The sequence below is a fragment of the Lissotriton vulgaris genome, chromosome 5 (assembly GCF_964263255.1).
Source record: "Lissotriton vulgaris chromosome 5, aLisVul1.2, whole genome shotgun sequence".
NCBI classification, from domain to species: domain Eukaryota; kingdom Metazoa; phylum Chordata; class Amphibia; order Caudata; family Salamandridae; genus Lissotriton; species Lissotriton vulgaris.
In genome coordinates, this window is record NC_141693.1 from 1,917,593,047 (window position 1) to 1,917,616,775 (window position 23,729).

Genomic DNA, 23,729 nt, shown 5'->3' on the forward strand with positions numbered 1-23,729 from the left:
CGGGACTTTGCTCTCCCACTATGGCTCACGAATACACGTCTGCACCGCTACGCCTCGTCTACGCTGCCATGGTTCCAAAACTCGAACCCTCTTCTGGACTCAGTCACTCCTGCATGTTGGTATCACGGGACTCTCGATCTCTTCCCTTCTTCGCTATGAGCTATCAACTGTCTGCTCCACACGTTGCTCTCTCCGTCTCCCTACCTGCTCCTTGATAATATAGATCTCCCTTTCTCTATGGAAAATTCCAGTATTAGGCTGACTCCCACCGAATTCCTGTACCGGTCTCTGGCTGCCTACGCACTCCGCAGTGGCCACCTGCGTGTTGCGTCTAGAGCCGAAGAGCCAAACATATTCCTTCGATAAGGACCAGTCTTGACCGGTTCCTCACTAGCGGAAAACAGGCTAAATTCTAAACATTACCTTTGCTCTGCAAGCACCTCGGACAGACGAGGCAGCTATCAAAGATGGCTTCTCTCTAGTTTTCGGGCCTGTAGGCCCAACTAACGGAAAAAGGCACTAAACCCTGTCAAGGCGCATAGTTAAGCCCTACAAATGAACGAAAATGTTACTAAGACTGAAATGGTAGTAGATTATAGTCACTACTAGTCTAAGAATAGGCTAGAAATTACCCTGTCGTAACACACCCTCATACTCAAGAAACCAGGGGCCGACCCCAACGAGCTCAACAACCTCAGACCTATCTCCAACCTACCTAGCTAAAACATTAGAGGAATGCGTTCTCCAACAACTCAACAAACATATGGACGACTTCAACCTGCTGGACACCTTTCAATCGGGTTTCAGGAAAGGTTGTAACACTGAAACAGCAATGCTCAATATCTCAGATGATATCCACAGAGCCTTAGATGAATGTGAGGCCTTTCTCCTCATCCTTATTGACTTATCAGCTGCATTCGACACAGTAAACCATACAGCTTTACTTGCAACTCTGAAAAGACGCTCTAGCATTAATGACACAGTACTTAAATGGTTCACTTCCTTCCTTCAGCACCGTTCGCAATAAATCAAAATCAACTCCTGCCTCTCTGCACCATCACGTGTCAGACTTGGAGTCCCGCAAGGATCGATTCTCTCACCATCCCTCTTCAATCTCTTCATGGAACCCCTTGCAATTATTCTGAAGCAAGCAGGGGTTCAATACCACCTCTGTGCCGATGACACTCAAATATACCACAAAATCAAATCGCCTAAGGATATAAAACGGGGAACGACCTTTACAACGCTACTTTTACGACGAAGTACCATTACAACGCAACTTTTACCCCGCAGGTGCCATTACAACACATTCCATTAGAACGCATGGCATTACAACATAGGTGCTTTTACAACGCATGCCATTACAACGTAAGTATAGTTAAGGTAAGTATTTAATTTTAGTTTGTAATTATTTTAGTTTAATAAATTAATGTATTTAAAATAATTATTACAATTTTAATACTTTTTATTTTTTTTTCTAAATATAAATTAATTTTTTTTAATTAATGTTTGCTTTCTTAATTGAATGTATTTTAGAATAGTAATTTAAACCCCTACACTATCCAACACTTACCCTACTATTACACCCCCCCGGAGTTAGAATAGTAATTTTTACCACTACACTATCCAACACTTACCCTACTATTACACCCCCCTGGAGTTAGAATAGTAATTTTTACCCCTACACTATCCAGCACTTACCCTACTATTACACCCCCCGGAGTTAGAATAGTAATTTTAACCCTTACACTATCCAGGACTTACCCTACTATTACACCCCCCCCCCGGAGTTAGAATAGTAATTGTAACCCTTATACTATCCAGCACTTACCCTACTATTACACCCCCCTGGAGTTAAAATTATTAATTATATAATATATTTACAAATTAAAAATTAATTACAATTATTTATTGAATCATTTTTGTAATTTAATTAAAATTAAATTAATATGAAAAAAAAATACTTACCTATACTTACGTTGTAATGGTATGCGTTGTAATGGCACCTGCGGGGTAAAAGTTACGTTGTAATGGCATGCGTTGTAAATGCATGCGTTGTAACATCATACATCCATATCCATTACCTCAATACCACGCTTACCAAGATCCAATCCTGGTTTAACGCAAACCATTTAAATCTGAACCCGTACAAAACAGAATTAATACGGTTCTCTCCGAAAAGTAACCACCGACCTATCCAAGGCTGGCTCAAGAATCTTAATGCTCTAAACTGCTCCTTTGTCCTATCAGATTCAGTAAAATCTCTAGGCATTACCGTGGATAAGAACCTGTCATCAAGAGCTCTGCAAAAGGTACTCTTTACTCTCTAAAACACCTCAAGAAAATTAAACCTTTCATTCCATAGGATGATCTTAAGACAATTGTACAATCCCTAGTCCTTTCTAAACTAGACTACGGGAACGCCATCCTAACAGGTGCACCAAAACCTCACCTTGCCCCACTAAGGTCAGTCCTTAATATGGCAGCTCGACTCATAACTGGTGGAAAAAGATTTGATCACATCACACCTACCCTCAAATCTCTCAACTGGCTCCCCATGGGAGGCCGATGTATTTACAAACTGGCCTGCAGCACTCACAAGACCCTTCACATCCAATCCCCCAATTACCTGAACAAACTGCTTAAAGCAGGAAAATCAAGAACTCTGAGAAGCACCAACTCACTTCTTCTCATCCCCCCGAAACTGAAAAGAAAAGAGACCCAGTATCGATCCTTCTCTGATAATGTTCCCAGGATATGGAACACACTCTCTACTCACCTCAGATGCAACCCCTCCTTCCCTGGCTTCAAAAAGGACCTGAAACTACTGCTCCTCAACCAATACTTCCCTGACGAAGTCAACCATACCAGGCATCAATAGACTAATGATCTCCCCTCTCACTCTGACTTTTTCTAGGAAGGGGGTCATCTGACTGTTTCAACCACCTGCGTTCTTCACTCCCCCAATGTATATTTAAGTGTGATGTCTTTGCTCATATATTGTATGATTCCTCATGGTCTACGATGTAGTGCAACTTATTCTTTTCCTGTGTATGTAAAGCGCTCTGATACCCCTGGGTCTAGCTAGCGCTATATAATACTTTATAAATAAAATAAATAATTCCCCACCTTAAAACGCGCCACAGGGCGTGTTTGAACACATGTCACCTCAGGCCCCGGCTTTTCCCTTCGCCACTGGGCAAACACGCCTGTGGCGTTTTTTATGTTGGGTAATTAAGTCCCCTTAAATCCTGAGGGTCCCAGGGGGCCAACTAGCCCACCAGGTACCTCCAGTATGTGCCAAGGAGCTGCGTTGCAGAGAGGTATTCAGAGGCCATGCCCCTTTTTACACCTCTCTGCAACGCAGCCCTGTGGAGCTTACTGGAGGTGCCTGATGGGCTAATTGGCCCCCAGGGACCCTCAGAATTGAAGGGGACTTAATCCCCCAATTTGCAATGTGCCAGGGGGTGCATTTGCACACTTGGTATGTATGGCCCGCCCCTTCCGTGCACCACTGTGCAAATGTACCCCCTGGCGCGTTGTAAATTGGGTGTTCATTACCCTTGAGTCCTGAGGGTCAATGGGGAACAACTAGCCCACCAGATACCTCCAGTATGCGCCAGGGAGCTGCGTTGCAGAGAAGTGTTCAGAGGCCATGCCCCTTTTTACACCTCTCTGCAACGCAGCTCTCTGGCGCACACTAGAGGTACCTGGTGGGCTAGTTGGACCCCAGGGACCCTCAGGATTCAAGGGGAGTTATTCCCCCAACTTACAACGCACCAGAGGGCCTGTTTGCACAGTGGTAAAGGGAGGGGGTGGGACCTGATGTGACAAGTGTGAGAACATGCCCTGTGGCGCATTTTAAGTTGGGGGATTAAGTCCCCTTGAATTATGAGGGTCCCTGGGGGATAACTAGCCCACCAGGTACCTCCTGTAAGCACCACAAAGCTGCGTTACAGAGAGGTGTAAGAAGTGGCGTGGCCTCGGACCACCTCTTTGCAACGCAGCTCTGTGGCGCTTACTGGAGGTACCTGGTGGCCTAGTTGGCCCCCAGCGACCCTCTGGAGTGAAGGGGAATTAATTCCCCAACTTAAAATGCGCCACAGGGCCTGGTTGCACACATGTCACATCAGGCCCTGCCTTCACCACTGTGCAAACGCGCCCGTGGCGCGTTTTAAATTGGGGGATTAAGTCCCCTTCAATCCTGAGGAGCCCCGGGGTGCAACTAGCCCACCAGGTACCTCCAGTAAGCGCCACAGAGCTGCATTGCAGAGAGGTGTAAAAAGGGGCGTGGCCTCAGACCACCTCTCTGCAAAGCAGCCCTGTGGCGCTAACTCGAGGTACCTGGTGGGCTAGTTTGCCCCCAGGGACCCTCAGGATTGTAGGGGAATACATTTCCCAACTTAAAATGCGTTGGCGTGTTTGCATAGTGTTGCTTGGAGGGTGCGGGGCCTCCAGCATGATGTGGGCACCCCGGGACACTGCTGGAGCTGGACCTAGGGGGTGACAGTCCCCAGGGTCATCATGGGCTCCAGGAGGGGGGCAGCGTGCCCCTCCTCCCTTCAATTGCAAAGCCCCGAGTGGTGGTCCGCGGGGGTCTGTAACGGACCTCCAAATTAGCATTTTTGTGCACCCGGGGAGGTGGCGGACCCCAGGGCATGTGGGGGGGCTTGAGCCCCCTACACAGGTATATTTTTTATTAAAAAAACAAGCCCTGGGGGTGGCGGTCCCCGGGGCTGTGGGGGGCCGTGTGCCCCGTCAAATAATTTATGAAAGCCTCTGGGGTGGCGGTCCCCGGGACAGTGTGGAGGGGTTTGGGCCCCCCACATTTTTTTTCACTGCCCCCGGGACCTGGCCCACCCGAGGGCTTCAATACAACGAAGCGCGGGAGCCCACGCTTTTTTAAAATTTATTTTCTCAGCCGGATTTGCGCACCCAGCGAAAATTCGGCCGATTTTCTTTTAAAAACATGCTTTTTTGTACCCATGGGGTCCTTGTGGGGCCCCTGAGCAGGCCTAGGGGGTCAGGGTGTTTCTACCCTGCCCCCTTATCTTGTTTTTTTGTAAGATGGCTGCCAACACTTCCTGGTTTGGAGTGTTGACAGCCAATTAGAATAAAGCTCGAGGTTGGGAGGGTGCGCGGATCCACCGCGCCTCTATGTATCGAAACCTTTATTTTCTGACTTTCTCAGCAACCACTGAACGGATTTACACCATTTAAAAAAATGGTCTCTTTCTGAACCAAGGGCTACCTTGTTGCCAAATTTGGTGTAATTCCATCCAGCAGCTCAAACTGTAACTGTGTCTAAAGTTTCTACGGGAATTGACATGGAGAAAACACTGTTTTGGACCCCCCTTTTTTCACGTTATTTGGAAAACAAAAAACGCATTTCCTATGGAAACTCGGTACTAACTATAACTACCTACTGGCAACCGCCAGTAGGTAATATATATATATATATATATATATATATATATATATATATATATATATATATATATATATATATATATATATATATATATATATATATTCACTGAAAAAACCATAGGTTTCACACCAGTTATAGTTAGCTGGACATTTTACTCATACAAAACCATTGAAATTCCAACGTTATAGTTAGTTGGACTCACTATAACTCGCGCACCCGCAATCCACTGCTGATGATGTCACATATTACATTCATGACATGGTCAGTGACATCACTGATGACATCACTGATGACATCTCAATTGACATCACTGATGCCATCACTGATGACATCCCAAATGACATCACTGATGACATCATCCAGTGAATGTGTGTTTCTGTAAAGTTAAAATATGTTTTACATATTGAAGAATGAGTGTATGTATGAGTGTCTGGATGAAGGATTTAGTAGGTGCGTGACTGACTGTATGAGTGAGTGATTAAATGTGTCTTACTGAATGCATGGGTTAGTGACTAAACTGCCTGAATGTGTGCATCATTATGTCTGTTGTGTAAGCTGCTGCATGTGTTGATTAGTAGCTATATGAGTGGCTATATGGGTTATTGATTGGTTGCCCAAGTATTTGTATGTGAGGGTGAGTGTGTGTGGGGGTGGCTGGGAGGTGTGTGTCTCTCTGCATAGATGTGTGAGCAGTTGATTCACTTGGTGTATGGGTTCAACAGTGCATGTGGAAACAGCTGTATGGGCGGTTGACTGTGTGCATGGGTGTGTTGGTGAGTGAATGGATATCTCAGTGCTACATGTCCAAGTAAGTTCATATGTAAAACACAGTGCATGTGAGAGTTGGCATATATCAATGACTATACATGAGAGCCTGTGATTGCGTAAGTGACTGTATGGATCAATGTGTACTTGTATCAGTGATTGTAAAAGAGAGTAAGTATGTGTTAGTATATGTTTGAATAAGTAAGGTTATGTGTATATAACTGTATAGATGAGGAAATGGGAGTGTGATTGATTCTTTGAATGACTGACTAGGTTTGTGAGTAACTCCATGGATGATTGGCACTGTGTGAGTGTCTATATAGGTGTATGAGTGCATATGATAGTGTTGTATTGATGAGTGACTGTATGTATGAGTGATTGTATGGGTGAATGAGTGGATGTGTGTGTAGTCTTAGAAATCAGTGAGTGCGTATGTAGTAACTGGTATTGGTGTGTCAATGGTTTCTGGAATGGTAATCTGTATTTAACACTGGATGTATCAAAAGGTTAGATTAGAGTGTGAGGAGGTGCATCGTATTATCACATGAATGATGTCATCAGTGATGTCATTTGAGATGTTATCAGTGATGTCATTTGAGATGTCATCAGTGATGTCACTGACCATGTCATGAATGATGTAACATGTGACATCATCAGCAGTGGATTGCGGGCGCGCAAGTTATAGTGAGTCCAACTAACTATAACATGGGAATTTCAATGGTTTTGTATGAGTAAAATGTCCAGCTAGCTATAACTGGTGTGAAACCTATGGTTTTTTTCAGTGAATTTCAAAGGTTTTTTAAATGCTAATTCCTAACTATATCGAGTGTTAAACCTATGGTTTTTTCAGTGAATTTCAAAGGTTTTTTAAAAGCTAATTGATTACTATAACGAGTTTGTAACCTACGATTTTTAAAGTGAATTATTAAGTTTTTTAATAGCTGTTTTTTATAACTATTAATTATAATATTTGTTATAAAATTGTTATTTTTTATTTTTTTCTAACATAAATTTTTCAATGTATTTTTCCTGTTTTTTTTTTTTTACCATTTTACCTCGGAGCGCTCAGGGTGCGTGCACCCGTAAACGCACCCGTGCACGTAGCGAGAGCGCTATATCGGCGTGCGAAAAAAAATATAAGTATGTATTTAAAGTAAATAATAATGCAAGACATTAAGTGCCAGACTTATAAAAGTAGTATTTTTGATTTTAAATAACCGTATTTTAACTTAAAACGCATTTCCTAAAATCTAACAAAACGTCATTCAGGTGCGCCGCGTAAGCGCCCCCGGAAGCGCTCCGGTGCGCGTAGCGTAAGCGCGTCAAGTCATGTGACCTTAAAATAACACTTTTCATTGGTTGTTAAGTTTTCTTTACAACTAATGATAACCCCACCCATTTCCTTCACTACCTCTTTTACTTTGGAGAGAGCAAGACCTATTCCCTTCTTCTTTGCAAAGAATGGCTGCAAGACCACCAAGCAGCAGTGATGACTCTGATGAGTTTCTCCAGGAGGACCCTCCTCAGCCAAAAGTGAAGGAGCACTTCATTTGGAAATGTTTTACAATTCCAGAAGGGGAGAAAAAGGTAAATGCTCCTAAGGTGGAGTGCAAAATTTGCCACACTGTTCTTTCTCGTGGTGACCGCACCAAAAAATATAGTTTGGGGAACTCTGCTATGATAAGGCAGGTGCAAAGAAGGCACCCCCAGAATTATGCCCGGGAGAGTGTCAGGGACTTGGCACGGAATGCACCTAGAGCTGGCGCCTCAACTTCCACCGGAGGAGCAACATCATCGGGGAGAGGAAGAGCAGTGGAGCTGATACCCAACATTCAGCCTGTTTTCACTGATATTACCATTAGGTGTAAGCAGTGTGACGAACTGCTTTGTTATGGGGAGCAGAGTATCCTACTAATTGTTCACAAAAGAGAAGAACACCGCTGCCCTCCCCAAGCCCTAATTTTTCCCCTTTTTTTTGCTCCTGTTGAGCAGTTTGGCATTCCCTATTTTTGTTTTTGTTCTGAAAAAAAAACCAATTTTTTTTTTAAATGTTTGGAAAAAGTAAAAAAAAAACAACTAAAAAAGAAGAAAAAAACAGTTCTTTTTAGAACTACCTCCAATTCTCCAAAAAGAGCTATATTCTTTACAAATTCAAAAGGAGTGAGTGAAGTGGAGTGCAGTGAGAGAGGAAAAGAAAATGAGTGAGGGAGCAAAGAAAGGGACGAGAGGGGAAGGGAAGTGAAGTAGGGGGACTGAAAGAAGGTGAGTGAGGGAGGTGAGTGAGTGAGGGGAAGGGGAGTGAACATGGGGAATGGAGATAAGTGAGGAAAGCGGAGTAAGGGAACGGGGGAGGAAGGGTAAGAGAAGAGCAGTGAGGTTGAGGAAAGAGTGGTGACAGAGTGGATAAAGGCAAGTGAGCGTGAGACAAGGGGAGTGAGGGAGTGAGGAGACAGAGGAAGTGAAGGAAAGAGTGAGAGAAGAGGACTAAGTGAGGGAGTTATAGGGAGTAAGGTTGACGGAAGAGGAGTGAGAGAGTGAGGGGATGGAGGTAGTGAAGCTAAGAGAGAGGGAGTGAGGGAAGGAGAATGAGGATATGACGGGACAGAGGTAGTGAGGGAAAGAGTGAGTGAAGTGGAGTAAGGTGAGTAAGGTAAGGGGAATGAGTGAGTGAGCGAAGGAAGGGAAGAGGGGAAGAGGAGTGAAGCATAGGTACTGAGAGAAGGTGAGTGGGGAATGAAAGTAAAGGGAAAAGGAGAGAAAGATATGGAATGAGGGGTAGTTAGGGAACCAGACTAACAGAACAGGAGTGAAAGAACGGCAGGGAGCAGGAGTAAAGAGGGTGGATAAAAGTGAGTGAGGGTAAGACAAAGGGAGTGAGGAAGTGAGGGAATAGAGGTTCTGAAAGAAAGAGTGACAGAAAGGGACTGAGTGAGGGAGCAAAGAAAGATAAGTGAGGGAGTGTGTCTGAGTTATGGGGAGTGATCGTAACAGAAGAGGAGTGACAGATTAAGAGGACAGACAGAATTGGGGTAAGAGAGAGAGAGTGAGGGAAGGGGAATGAGTAAGTAAGAGGACAGAGGGAGTGAGAGAAGGAGTTAGTGAAGTGGAGTAAGGACAGTAAGGGAAGGTGAAAGAGTGAAGGAGCGAAGGAAGGGAAGAGAGAGGAAGGGAAGTAAAACAGGAGATCTGAAAGAAAGTGAGTGTGGGAGTGTGGCTGAGCTATAGGGAGTGAGCGTGACAGAAGAGGAGTGAGAGACTAAGAGGTCGGAGAGAATGAGGCTAACAGAGAGAGAATGAGTGAAGGGGAGTGTAGAAGTAAGAGGACAGACAGAGTAAGAGAAGGAGTTAGTGAAGTGGAGTAAGGAGAGTAAGGGAAGGGAAAAGAGTGAAGGAGCGAAGGAAGGGAAGAGAGGAAGGAAAGTAAAGGAGAAGGTCTGAAAGAAGTTGAGTGTGGGAAGGGAGTGAGGAAAAGGGGAGTAAACGTGGGGATTGAGAATAAGTGAGGGAAGCGCAGTAAGGGAACGGGGGTGTGGGTGGGTGAGAGAAGAGTAGTGAAGTTAAGGAAAAGAGTGTTGAGAAAGTAAATTTTGTATGTCAAACTTACCTTATAAGTAATGTAAACTTAATTACATATTTTCAGTAAATTTAATATCTGTGAAAGAGAAAAAAAAGTAAGTTATAATATTTACAATATAGATTTTACAATACAAGAGACAAAGCAGGAGATTAAAAGTCATAAAAGGGCAGTAGGAGATAAAGTAGGAGTGAAGGACTCAGAAAGGAAAACAAAAGAATGGTGAAGGTCAGAAAGAGTGAAAAAGAAATAGAGGGAGAGCAAATTACTAAAAGGATAATGACATGGATACATTCAGTGACAGAGAAGAAGATCAGGAGAGAGAAATGAAGTGAAGGTGAGTAAGATACTAAAGGAATGTGCATTAGGAAAACTAAAGGAAGAAAGGGGAGTAAAGAAAGGGGAGTGAGTGACAGGGAAGCAGGAGTGAGTGATGGTGGATTCATGACAGTGAGGGATGGAAGGTGAGTGAGGGTGAATGTAGGGTCGTAAGACAGTGAGGAGACAATGGGAGTGAGGGTAACAGAGAGGGAGTGAGGGAAGACAAGTGAGAATATGAGAGAACAGAAGGAGTGAGAGAAAGAATGGGTAAAGGGGAGTTAGGTGAGTAAGGGAAGGAGAATGACTGAGGGATCATGGAAAGGAAAGAAGGGGAAGAGAAGTGAAGCAAATGGACTGAAAAAAGGTGAGTGCATGAGGAGAGAAAGAGGAAGGGGAGTTAAGGATGATGAATGAGGATAACTGTGGGAACCGGAGTAAGGGAACAAGGGAGAGGGAGGGTGAGAGAAGGGCAGTGAGGTTGAGGAAAGAGGGAAGATAGAGGGAGGATAAAAGCAAGTGAGCAGGAGACAAGGGAAGTGAGGACATAGAGGTAGTGAAGGAAAGAGTGACAGAAAGGGACTGAGTGAGAGAGCAAAGAAAGGTAAGTAAGGGAGTGTGGGTGAGTTATAGGGAGTGAGCATGATGGAAGAGGAGTGAGAGAGTGAGAGTACCGAGAAGTGAGGCTAAGAGAGAGGGAGTGAGGGAAGGGGAGTGAGGATGTGAGAGGACAGAGGGAGTGAGAGAAGGAGGGACTGAAGTGGAGTAAGGTAAGTGAGAGAAGGGGAATTATTGAGGGAGCAAAGAAAGGAAAGAAGGGAAGGGGGGTGAAGTAGAGTGACTGACAGCTGGAAAGTGGTGGATGGGAGAGAGGGAAAGGGCAGTGAAGGAATGGGGAATGAGGATAAGTGAGGGAAGTGGAATAAGGGAAGGGAGGTGAGGGAGAGTGAGAGAAGGCCGGTGAGGGTGAGTTAAGAGGAGTGATAGAGGGTGGAAAAAGGTGAGTGAGCATAAGACAAGGGGAGAATAATATATATTTCATAATACAAAATACAAAATAATTTGTACAACATGTTATATAGTTTATTTTTGCTGTTCTCAGAATATATTGAATTTCACTTAAAACAGTGACTTCAATACTACTCATCATATGACAGCGGGCAAAAAAACCACAATCAAAATGATTGTATTTAAAAAACCCATACAACGTTTCAATAAATAATGTAACATTTAGAAAAAACATATCTTAACTCACTTTTGATCCACATACTTTTCCACGAGGCCAAATAGTATATGGAAAGTCACTTTCTTTGGAAATTACTCAAGAGTATTCTTAATGTCCCATTTACCGGAGTTTCTGAAAGAAAAGCTCCAACATCTTATACATTATGAAAAAATAGTTTTATTTCCACCTCTAGCTTACTTTTTATTAATATTTCCTATAATACTCACATCACACACTAGGTGCTACACTTATACTATCCTATATCAGAACTACATGTTTTTTATTATCTTAATCACTCTCACTCGGAAAGTAATTTTGAACAGCAAACTAAGTTTTATTAACTGCTCCAATCTTCATAGGCCAATTACCTTCCCTAAAATTTCAGTTGTAAGAACACTAGGTAAGAATTTTGTAAGTCAGAAGGCAAACGTTGTTTGAAAGTCAATTGAGTATCATTGCAGTTACTCCATCCTTTTTGACATTTTAAATAAGCTGTGTAATGTCCTGATGTTGTCGAAGGACCATCATGGTAAATAATTGCTGCAGTTTGCAAAGGTTCTTCCTGAAATTGATAATTGAGAAGCCACAAAATGTTTCATTAAAGTTGTCAATTTAGTTCCATCAGGTCTACATCGTTGGAACATTAAAATTACATACTGTCCATATCTTTGTATAAATAATGTTGATAGCATTGCAGATTTACATTGAGTACAGACCATGTTTTGATTTGCTTCTCTAACTAGATTATTAAAAGACACTGATTGGCAGTCTGGTAAAGTCAAATATATAAATCTCTCCGTGTCTATTGTAGTACTACTTGAAAAGGAACAATTGTCGCAGTCATGCTGCCATTTATAAGAAAGGCCAAAAAGATTTTCTACATCTACACCTTCATTTTGCAATACAACAAGCATACACATTAGAAATTCCTGACAATCTTGCTGAATATTCTGTGAAAATTGATTTAGATCAGAACATTTCGAATTTCAGAAACACTTTGTATTTTTGTTCTATCACTGCTAATATTTCTCAAACACAGAATTCAACAAAGAACAAAATCTTTGATCCCGATTTTCAACAATCTGTTCTTGTACAGTTTGGAGAAAAAAAACAACATTAACTACTACATTAGCAAAGCAGTTGACACCAGAACTGTTTTCAAACTGAAATCCAACAACATCTTTAACTGAATCCTTTTCGTTTCTGCTTACTGGTTCATCTACTTTTTTCTTTTTGCTACAACTTCACTACAATTTTTCTCATTTCTTCTTTTTCGGCCTACTACACGCTTTTCAAATAGAGGATATTGAGGTAAATTTGGAGTATACTCTCTTCTTAACCTATTATATTCTTTTACACAATTTAGATCTGCATTAATCTTTGTCTCATCAAAATCAATCAAGTACAATCCAGATAAAGTTCTGACTCGAGATAAAGCAACATATGCCATACCCTCCTTGAACACAGAACTTCCAATATTCATTAAAGCACTATCTACACTTAAACTTTGAGATTTATGAATAGTCACCGCATATGCCAAAGAAACAGGAAACTGTTTTCTGCGGACATATAAATCTTTCACAAGCAAAAATCGGGCAGAACAACGACTGATTTATTGTACTTCTTCAATACCATCAAATTTAATTTTTATAAATTCAATTCCATCTCTATTTCGGTAATTCACAAAATCAACAACATGACCCATTGCTCCATTTACTAAACCTCTTTCCACATGTAAATTACGTCATAAAATTATTCGACAATTTAAAGGTGCATACAGACTCTTTTCCAAACCAGCAGTTTTAGATATTGTCTTCTCTAAAGAATCCAATTTTGATTTCAACTTTTCTGACAAAATAATAGTTGCTCCTTCATGTTCTATTTTATCAATAGCTTCGAGTTTCACAATCTCTTGATTTTCCAACTTTAACATTTTGTTGTTGAAGATTGAACATTCTTTCAGAGTTGGCATCAAGCATATGATAGATTTGTTTTCAGGAATTTTCTTAAAAATATTCTCTGGGAGAATGTTTTAGTTTGGAAACAAATTTGAAATTAATCGTGCATGTAAAGCTGCTTTCCCATGCTCACTTAATTTTCCAATTCTTACATCTTGTAGAATATTTTTATAATCTTCATCCTTTGCCTGTCGCATATTTTGTAGCAGTTCTGCATATTTGAAATGTAACCATATGTTAACATTTCCAATGCTTCCTAGACACTTCCTTGTATCTTCATGTGTAAGCATTTTAAACACTGGTTGTCCTTTCAGTGGTGTTAGCTGCAGTAGATCTCCAAAAACAATGATGTGTTTGCCTCCAAATAACACATCATACTCTGTTTTAAGAATTTCTTGCATTCTTAAATGCACAAAAGCAAGCATTACATTTGATACCATGCTTACCTCCTCAATGATAAGAAGTTTCATTTTCTTCAAGACTCAGGAAACTTCACAACAAGCTTCTCCAGATAGCTTGTGGTATTGTAATTTATTATCATGTATGTAGGTGTATGTAGGTGTATTTATAAAGCGCGGTCCTGTCACCCAAAGGGCATCCTGGCGCTTGAGATTCAGTCAACAACACTTTTCGCTGCTCAGACATTTCTAGGAAAAAGATGCGGTTTTAGGGCTTTCCTAAACGGGAAGTAATCCCTATGGCTTCTCAGAGAGAGTGGCAGGGAGTTCCAAAGTTTGGCCGCTGCGACACTAAACGAACGGCCACCCATCCTAACTCTCTGGAACCTCGGGACCACAAGCAGTTGTGCCGAAGAACAGTGAAGGAGCCGCGGGGCAGAGTACCAGGCGAACATATTCTGCAGGGGCACTGGACCCTGTCGATGTACTGCCTTAAACACCAGGCACGCCGCTTTAAACAATACACGCAGATGCACTGGCAGCCAGTGTAGGTCCCTTAAAGCTAGAGTGGAAGAGCTGACTTTAGGGCGAGAAAGAGCCAACTTGGCGGCCATATTCTGCACCCGTTGTAACTTCCCCAGCAGATTTTTTGGGGCCTCCAGAAGTACCGCATTACAATAGTCTAGACGACTCAGTATTGTCCCGCAAACTACTTCCGGCCTGGCCTGGGCAGGGAGGAGGGGCAGGACTTTACGCAGCATGCGCAGCAGCATCATGCACGTAGAGATGGTCTTGTTGACGTGCATGTCAAGTTGTAGATTTGGCCCGAAGATCACCCCCAAATTACGAGCTGACTCCGCAGCCGAAACTGGCTCGGGGAAAGTGGCAGGCCAAAAATTCTCAGGGAGTGTCCGCGGGATCCGGTCCATGGAACAGTGAAGCACCTCAGTCTTTGTGCTGTTAAATTGTAGGGAATTGGCCCGCAGCCAATCCGCTGTGGCTGCCATACAACAATGGAATGTCTCCAGCGAGACCGCATTATTTCCTTCCAGAGAAAAGACCAGCTGGGTCTCATCAGCGTAGTTAAAAGCCGAGATACCGAAAGATTTTATAAGCTGGACCAGAGGGCGGAGGTACAGATTAAAAAGTATAGGGCAGATGGCCGAGCCCTGTGGAACCCCCTGCCCTACTTTCCGTGGCTCCGATCGAAATAGAGGAAGCGCAACCAGCTGCTGCCGGTTGCTAAGATAGGATACCAGCCAGTCTCTTGCCCCCTCTGTGACCCAGCACTCCTCAAGCCTCCTAATGAGGGTCCGATGACAGACCGTATCGAACGCGGCCGACATGTCGAGCAGCACCAAAAAGGCTGCCCGACCACTGTCGACACGCGAACGGAGATTGTCCAATACGGTTACCAGTGCGGATTCCGTCCCATGCCCAGGACGGAAGCCAAACTGTGACTCATCGAACCATCCGATTTCTTCCAGGAAGCCTGAAAGGGAGCGGGTCACCCATTTTTCCACGATCTTACTAGGAAAAGGGAGTAAAGATATGGGCCTGTAGTTGGAAAGACAGGCAGGGTCCAGCGTTGGTTTCTTGAGCAGTGGTGACACGACTGCCAGCTTCCAGCACTCGGGAACGGTTGCCGAATCCAGAGACTGGAGGGAGATGGAATACAAAGGCTGGAAAAGTTCCACCTGAAATGCTCTACTGGTAGCATCAATAAGCGATGTAAAGTAATCCCTTTAATGTTATGTACTGCCAACCCAGTTGGAGCGGTATCAACACAAGACAGCGATGACTCCATTCTTTTCTGCAGATAAGTTGCAATTGCTTTAATCAGAAAACTTTTTCCAGCTCCTGCTTCTCCACTCACGTACAGTCGGACAGGTATAAATGATGTACATGAGCACTCTTTTTTCTCATTACATAAACAATGCTCAATCTGTTCTGTGACTTCGTCATATATTTGTCTCTGCTCAACGTTTAGTTCTTTTTCCAAATCTTCTAAGTTAACTACATCATCCTGAGCTTGTTCCATGGCTCTTTCAACTTCATCCATGGCAGTGGCAGCTTCATTTTGTATAATAGGTCCTCCTAGTGGATCCTGACTCAATGAAGCAGAACTCTGACTGTCTTGAGAACTGTCTCTAGCAATCTCTGCTGCAATTGTAGCTTCTTGCTGTATTTCCTCGTTCAACATTTGCAGATAATTTGAAAAAACAGGACATTCTATGGTATCCTTGGTTGCATTGAACGAATCTTCATAAGTAAGAAAATCTCCAAGTAGTTCCTCTTCTGTACGCTAAGGCTTAAAGAGTTGCAAAAGAGCTAAGTAATAAAATTCTCTTTTGTCTGGAGATTCACAACTCAATTTTCGATGATTAATCAAATGGCCTTTTCTTTGTTTCACCGGACAGCCTTCACATCCAATTACAACATGTACACCTTTATTGATATCTTCTGTGGTGTTCCTCTTAAAAGTATAGGTTTGCAGAACTTCATACAGACAAATGTTCTCAAGATGACTACTTCTATTTGGATAGTATGTATCAAACATGTTTGTCTTCAAAATATCTGTACTGTTTGGTTCTTTCTCCGCCAAATACTCTATTTCTTGTACAGATTTCAAAACTTGGTTTCGTGTTGCAGCAAGACCTAGACTCACCCAAATGATGGTTCTAGATTTGGCATATAGACCTGCTGATGATAACCGATCAGAACATTCATATGCTCCAATTTCTCGATGCGACAACATCTTCAGACTGTAACTGTATAATTTCTTGCTTAGACTCTTTTCATGTGAAATTTCCTCCCACATTTTCTTCAGTTCCATCTTTTCTGATTTTGTGATGTAAGATGTCACATATCGCGCCACAGCAATAGAGTTGTCAGCAACATATTGAATATCCATGTTAGCATTCCAAATGGACAAAGTGACTGGGTTGTAGTCATTTATGTATTTTGATTCCTCATTTCTTCTTAGGTTGTATGTATTTTTAGGTGATTTTCTTGTCACAGTATGTCGCAGAGAAGACATAAAATTGTTCACTCTTCCTTTCAATGTTACTGGACGTGGAAATGCAAAACGACATTTTGTGTAGAACTTGTCCTTGGATTTGTATTTTCGACGACAGTATTTTCCACAACAATGGGTTTGAAAGCGTAAAACTTGATGTCTTAAATTGTTTTCTTCTGTACTTTTCGGGACAGCACATGTGGAATACTGCTCAATGAAACTCATCACTTTCTCATCTGAATCTGTTCCAAATTTTGGTGCATCTTTAATCCATAGCAGCATATGTATGTGAGGAGCACCTCTTGCTTGATACTTCTTTCTCCAAAAGAAATCCAAAACCTCTCCAAGCAGAGGATTTTTTTTGTTTGTAATGAAAGACATCATAGCTTCAAACCTATGATTGAAATACCTGCATACATAAACTGGATCCAAAGAGCACAGTTCTCCAGGTGTCTTGTATTCAATATTTTCAATGTTTTTATTTGCCTCTCGTAAAAATTGAAGTAAGTCTTCCCAAGCATACTCAGCACAGCTAAGAGTGAGGAACCATGTAGGAGTTCCTAAGTTTCTTAGCATACATTTCAATTCCCCATGACGATGGTACCAATACTCGTTAGTACCATGCTGACATGCCATGAGATTAATTAGCTGAGATTCCAAAACACTGTCTTGCAGTTTTACTTTATCCATAAAGTCCCTTGCCGAAACATTTTGTACATGTACTCCACTTTTCAGTATATGGTTCACTGCATAAGAAAGTCCAGACAAGTCACTCTCAAACAGTAGATGGAACAAATATGGAATGCATTGACGAAACCTTGGATCTTCTGCATATAATCTTGAAGTCCGGTATTCAGATGCAGGAATTTGAACAGGTCGGTCGGCATATCGTCCACCTTGACCTGTTGGAAATAACTGTGGAAAACAAAGAGCTTCCAAACTTTCTTCCCATACACTAATGGGACTTCCTTTTGCTTCTTTCATTTGAAACAAGTCAATAGCATTCCCATTACTTCTTTGGAATGCAATGGATGAACACTATAATGTTCATAAACTTCTTCACTTCTAGAGACATCAACTTTTTCAATTTGCCCAGCTGAGAAATCACTGTCCTCTTCCACAGTTGTTTCCTCTTCTCCTACATATACATTTTTGTAGTAGTGATTATTTTTTACCAAATACAACGTTGCCTTTTTGACTTTCCTAACATCCACTAATTCTTGCCAGATTTTCTTACTCTTTGTCGGAACACCATTAACTAGAATAACCAGAGGTTCCTCTTCTACTTTTTCTACACCAATTGTATCAATATTTTTCTTAAAATCTAGAGGCAAATAAACAACTCTTCCCTTTAATCCTCTCTGTAAATCTGAAGGAGGCAATTTCCCTGTCTTAGGCTCCATGCGAACAATAGCCTGAAAAGGATGTACACATTGATCAGAATAGACTCATAGGTATTTAAATCCATCAATTCAGAAGGAATGTCTACCAACTCCAGATTATTATGAACAGCTCTAGCAGGCATTCTGTTTTCATTTAATTTATTATAACAATATTTACAAATACGTTGATCAGAACCCAAATCAAAACAATTTTCTACCAACAAATAAGTTGCAAAATCCTTCCACTCATTATTATTTTCCATTTCACTTTTTACATATAAATCAACTAATCTAGTCTGATTCTTATAATGAGTTCGTCGACAACACATACAAGTAAAATTAGGCCTTTCACTTGAATTGACCTTAAACTTTGTAATGTCATGGTCAAATTTTTCTGTTCTTGAAATCTCTACATTCTCTTCCACATTACCTTCTATTACTGTATCAGTTTCTGCACTGTCCTATTTTTCACCAAAGTAACAAAACTCAATTTCTTTACAAATGTTCTTCACATCTAATTCAGTTCCATGCAAAAGAGCACTGTTTAACTGTTTTAGCTTAAGTGCTGGACTTTTTGCATAATACAAACTTCTCACTAATTTCCTCACTTTATTATGATGCACTGCTAACATCTTAAAATGGTGAAAAACACTCTGACATACTTTTCTTGAAAGACAAGCCAGTGAATGTCCATGCAAACCAGTTTTTATTCTCACTCTACAAGAGTGTTTTAGACTTTTCTTAGTATATGTCCGTAGGAAACTGAGAAACAAATCAATTGAATCCTGTCGCACACAACAAATACTACTACAATTCCAAGTATACACTGGAGCCTTAGGACATCTCCCTAAAACTTCATCAGCTAACACCTCTTCTGCATTTCTAGGCACAATATTTTCTATTTCAACCGGACAACCGTCCTTCACCTCATATGCTCGGCCACTGGTGTCAACTGCATGCACCAAATCATTATCCTGAAAGTAACTCTCTTCATTAAAAAATGGCTCACAACTTGAACTATGCTTCCATTCTCCAGAAAAACCATCACAAAAATTAGTCCGATTAATTACTCTTTTCCACATACATTTTGATTTGAGCACATTGATTACCTTATCTAGTGTACGAATTCTATTCATTACTAAACAAAATAATTTATTTTTCACTTTAAATGCTTCATCCACAATCTTCACTATGCTTTTTTTTTCTTGTAAAAAGCAGTCTTTTTTTGATACAGCTTTACATTTTTTAATACATTTGTAACTATTCTGTTATAAAACATTCGTCTACGAATTTCAATAAATTGATTTCTCCTTCTATTGCTATAGACAATATCATCTCCTTCTACAGGTCTAACATTTTTGGAGGGGTACAGTTTTTTCTTTCTACTTAGAAGTGCCTTATTCTTCTTTGAAACAACATCTTTTATTTTGACATTTCAATAACTTCTTTAGAAAAGTCCCTAGTTTGCTTACCAGGAGCATTATTTTTTTTTACTGAAGATTGTGTTTTGGATGAGTCTTGTTTTTCTGTTTTCTTGGACCATAAATCTTGTTTATATTTCTTTTGACGTCTTTCCTTTGACGGCATATTCTTTTATCTCTCTATAGATGATTATAATCTGTGGTAAAGAAAAAATAACATATTATAGACCACTACAAACATACTACATATCAATTACAATAAGTAAACGATATAAAGACTGGTTTACAACATAAGTTACCTTATACCACAGCAACTGTGTCACAGTAACAGTGCAGTACAGTTTCATTATTAATCTTACTCTCTGCCTGCACCATCTCATTCTGTGCCTATGTCTTATGTCACTCTGTGCCTGTGTCTAATCTCATTCTGTGCTTGTGTCTCATCTCACTCTGTGCCTGCCCCATCTCTCTCTCTTTCTGTGTGTCATTTGTCTGTTTGCGTGTGTCGCATCTCATTCTGGTAAATGTTTTATGGTAAAAAGTATGGCTTTAACATTTTTGACAAGGATCACACTGAGTGTCTATATGAAATAAGGAATTATATTTTCACATTTTTCAATAATGTCACCTGTGTCTGCTCATAGTTTGCATCTGTAAACTAAAAGGGTACTCTGTGCCTGTGTCTCACCTCACTCTGTTCCTGTGTCTCATCTCACTCTGTGCCTCCCTATCTCTCTCTCTTTCTGTGTGCCATTTGTCTGTTTGCGTGTGTCTCAGCTCACTCTGGTAAATGTTTCATGGTAAAAAGTATGGCTTTAACATTTTTTACAAGTATCACACATTTGCAATAATGTCACCTGTTTCCATCTCTCTAACTCTCATCAAATTATTCACCCAGATCCATTTTAAATCGAGCTTGACTCACAGTGTGATCTTAGACACATGACCAGGATGTTACATGTAATCTACCATGTCTGTCTCTGCATGCAATATGTGTGTCTCTGCCCATACTATTTCACAGTCTCTACTGGCAAAAACAGACCACATATATATAAGCAAGACATAACATTCCTTTTTCATTTCAACGGCACACCCTGGATCTTGATTGCACAGCTTAGAGCCTATTTGTAAAGTAAGAGGCTAACAGACATGCTGCCTAAGATTCCCTACTAGTACATATGCTAAAGCCTAACTGACTTTAAGAAAACATGTATTTCCATATTTTTAAACACATCAACTAAGCAAATTATTCACCCAGATCCATTTAAAATCAAGCTTGACTCACAGTGTGATCTTGAGCACATGACCAGGTTGTTACACGTAATTTACCATGTCTGTCTCTGCATGCAGTATGTGTGTCTCTGCTCATACTATTTCACTGTCTCTACTGGTGAAAAACAGACCATATATATATAAGCAAGACATAACATTCCTTTTTCATTTCAACGGCACACCGTGGATCTTGATTGCACAGCTTAGAGCCTATTTGTGAAGTAAGAGGCCTAACAGACATGCTGCCTAAGATTCCCTACTAGTACATATGCTAAAGCTTAACTGACTTTAAGAAAACATGTATTTCCATATTTTTAAACACATCAACTAAGCACATTATTCACCCAGACCCATTGAAAATCGAGCTTGACTCACAGTGTGATCTTAGGCACATGACCAGGATGTTACATGTAATCTACCATGTCTGTCTCTAAATGCAATATGTGTGTTTTTACTCATACTATTTCACTGTCTCTACTGGCAAAAAACAGACCACAAATATATATAAGCAAGACATAACATTCCTTTTTCATTTCAACGACACACCCTGGATCTTGATTGCACAGCTTAGAGCCTATTTGTGAAGTAAGAGGCTAACAGAAATGCTGCCTAAGATTCCCTACTGGTACATATGCTAAAGCCTAACTGACTTTAAGAAAACATGTATTTCTTATTTCTAAACACATCAACTAAGCAAATTATTCACCCAGATCCATTTAAAATAGAGCTTGACTCACAGTGTGATCTTAGGCACATGACCAGGATGTTACATGTAATCTACCATGTCTGTCTCTGCATGCATTATGTGTGTCTCTGCTCATACTATTTCACTGTCTCTACTGGCAAAAAAACAGACCACATATATATAAGCAAGACATAACATTCCTTTTTCATTTTAACGGCACACCCTGGATCTTGATTGCACAGCACATGACCAGGATGTTACAATCAGGACTCAGATGTTACAATCAGGACTCAGTTTCTCACTGAGTCCTGATTCTTTCTTCTACACTTTTCCTTCACTGGACACATTTCTTTTTTCATTTGAGAAAGTTATTGTTGATGACAAAAACATGGAGAAGCTGGTGTTACATTTAGAGCCTGAGCTCTGGTCTCCACCTATTCTGTTCCCTGCGGATTTCAGATCATTATCAAACAAAGGAGTCTCTTGGAAGGCCGGTCAGTAATGGCTGGTACTGCCTGCGAGTTTAGATTTTTTTTCTCACACTGAGGTTGAGGGCAAATTGGAGAGCCCGATAGGGACCAGTCTTGGCACTTGTTTTTTTAGAACTGCCACTGCTGAGCACCGGCAGGACCCATCCTGCTTAAAGCTGTGCCACTTCCGATTCAGTTGTGAGCTATTACAACCTGTGAGCTATAATAACCTGATATTTACAGCACTTAAAGACTGAAATACAGCAGCATGAAGTGTGTTTTGGAAAACAGCTGCAACAATGATTATACAATATAATTACTACTATTAGACGAGGTCCTGCTGGCATGGGGATGATGTCAGCCGGGTGCTGTGCATCAGTATTGAATGAAGCACTGTTGCTGATGCAGCGACCAGCTGAATATGAGTGAAATGTTTATTGTGGACGGGTAGTTTCTAAGCTCATCTTTGCTTCTGTCTGTTTTGCAGCTGCGGTGACCCTGGATCCGGACACTGCAAATCGGTGGCTCATCCTGTCTGAGGACGGAAGGAGCATCAGGCTGGGAGACAGAGCTCGATATGTGGCTGACACGCCCCAGAGATTCAGTCCTATTGTCATTGTCCTGGGAAGAGAGAGGCTGAGCTCTGGGAGGCATTACTGGGAGGTGGAGGTGGGGGACAAGACGGCCTGGGACCTGGGTGTGTGTGATGAGGCTGTGAACAGGACCGGAAAGATCATACTAACACCTAAGAATGGATACTGGGCAGTGTGGCTCAGAGAAGGAAAATACAAAGCTCTCACCTCCCCTTCTACCCTCCTGAACCCCTGTGTTCCTCCCAGGGCTGTGGGTCTCTTCCTGGACTATGAGGCGGGCAGGCTCTCAGTGTACAATGTGGATGACCGGTCTCAGCTCTTCACCTTCTCCGGGGCCTCCTTCCCCCCCACCCTGCGGCCCTTCTTCAATCCATGTACTAATGACGGAGGGAGGAATGCGGGGATGCTGCAGATCCTGCAGGTGAAACAAAAGTGAGAACATCTCTCAGCACAGCTTAGTAATCATTTATTCTGGGACTACTACCACAGCGTATCCAGTGCCCCCCACCACATATTGTTTCTATTCATTGTTTTAAGCTGCTAGAAAGTCACATTAGCACAGAAGTCTAGTTTCTATATCCGTCTCTGTTTACACTCCAATCATCCACTAAACTGGAAACCAACAAACATTTGTTTCAGAAGCTGTGCGGAGCAGGACCAGTGTTGCCTCTTTGTACTTGAGTGTTGCTGAGCACGGGCCAGTAAGTGCGGAGTGCGTCTGCCCACTGCCCCCCTCCCATCCACCTGCATGCCCCTAGAATACAGCTCTCTTCCCATTCAGGGACACTGTTGAGCGTGAGGATGCAGCCCACACTTTTCAGTGGCATTGTTCAATGGAGCTCACCCCCCTTATTCCTCTCTAGTATTGAGGAGAGCTGAAAAATAAAATGGTAACCCTATCATGTCTGTCTTTTTGATTTGGAAATTGTCTTGAGACTGGCTAGATCATCTCAGTAGAATGGATGCCAGTTGTGAGTTTGTTTTCTTTATCTATTTTAACAAAGACCAACAGTTATGCCATCAAAAACTTGCAACATTTTAAAATCATGAATTTTGCGATTCCACATGGAAAAAACTGAAGTAGTTGGAGAAGAATTAAGCAAGCTTATAAGAGACAGAATAACAGGGCCAAAACCATGCCATTGAAGTGCCACTATCATAAAAAGTAAATGTAGGCATTCAAAGGCTTTTTCTGCATCTAGGGTAATAGCAGCTAAA

General features: G+C 41.5%; 1 protein-coding gene across 1 annotated transcript in view; it reads left to right on the forward strand.

Annotated features, from left to right (window-relative positions):
- The window catches only part of LOC147717715 (E3 ubiquitin-protein ligase TRIM39-like), a 305,695-nt gene extending 282,282 nt beyond the window's left edge, over positions 1 to 23,413 (forward strand). Inside the window, exon 10 of the mRNA XM_086924496.1 lies at positions 22,406 to 23,413. Coding sequence (XP_086780622.1) covers positions 22,406 to 22,947 — 542 coding nt within the window. The 3' untranslated portion in view covers positions 22,948 to 23,413. The remainder of the gene's footprint in view (positions 1 to 22,405) is intronic.
- The last annotated feature ends 316 nt before the right edge of the window (positions 23,414 to 23,729 follow it).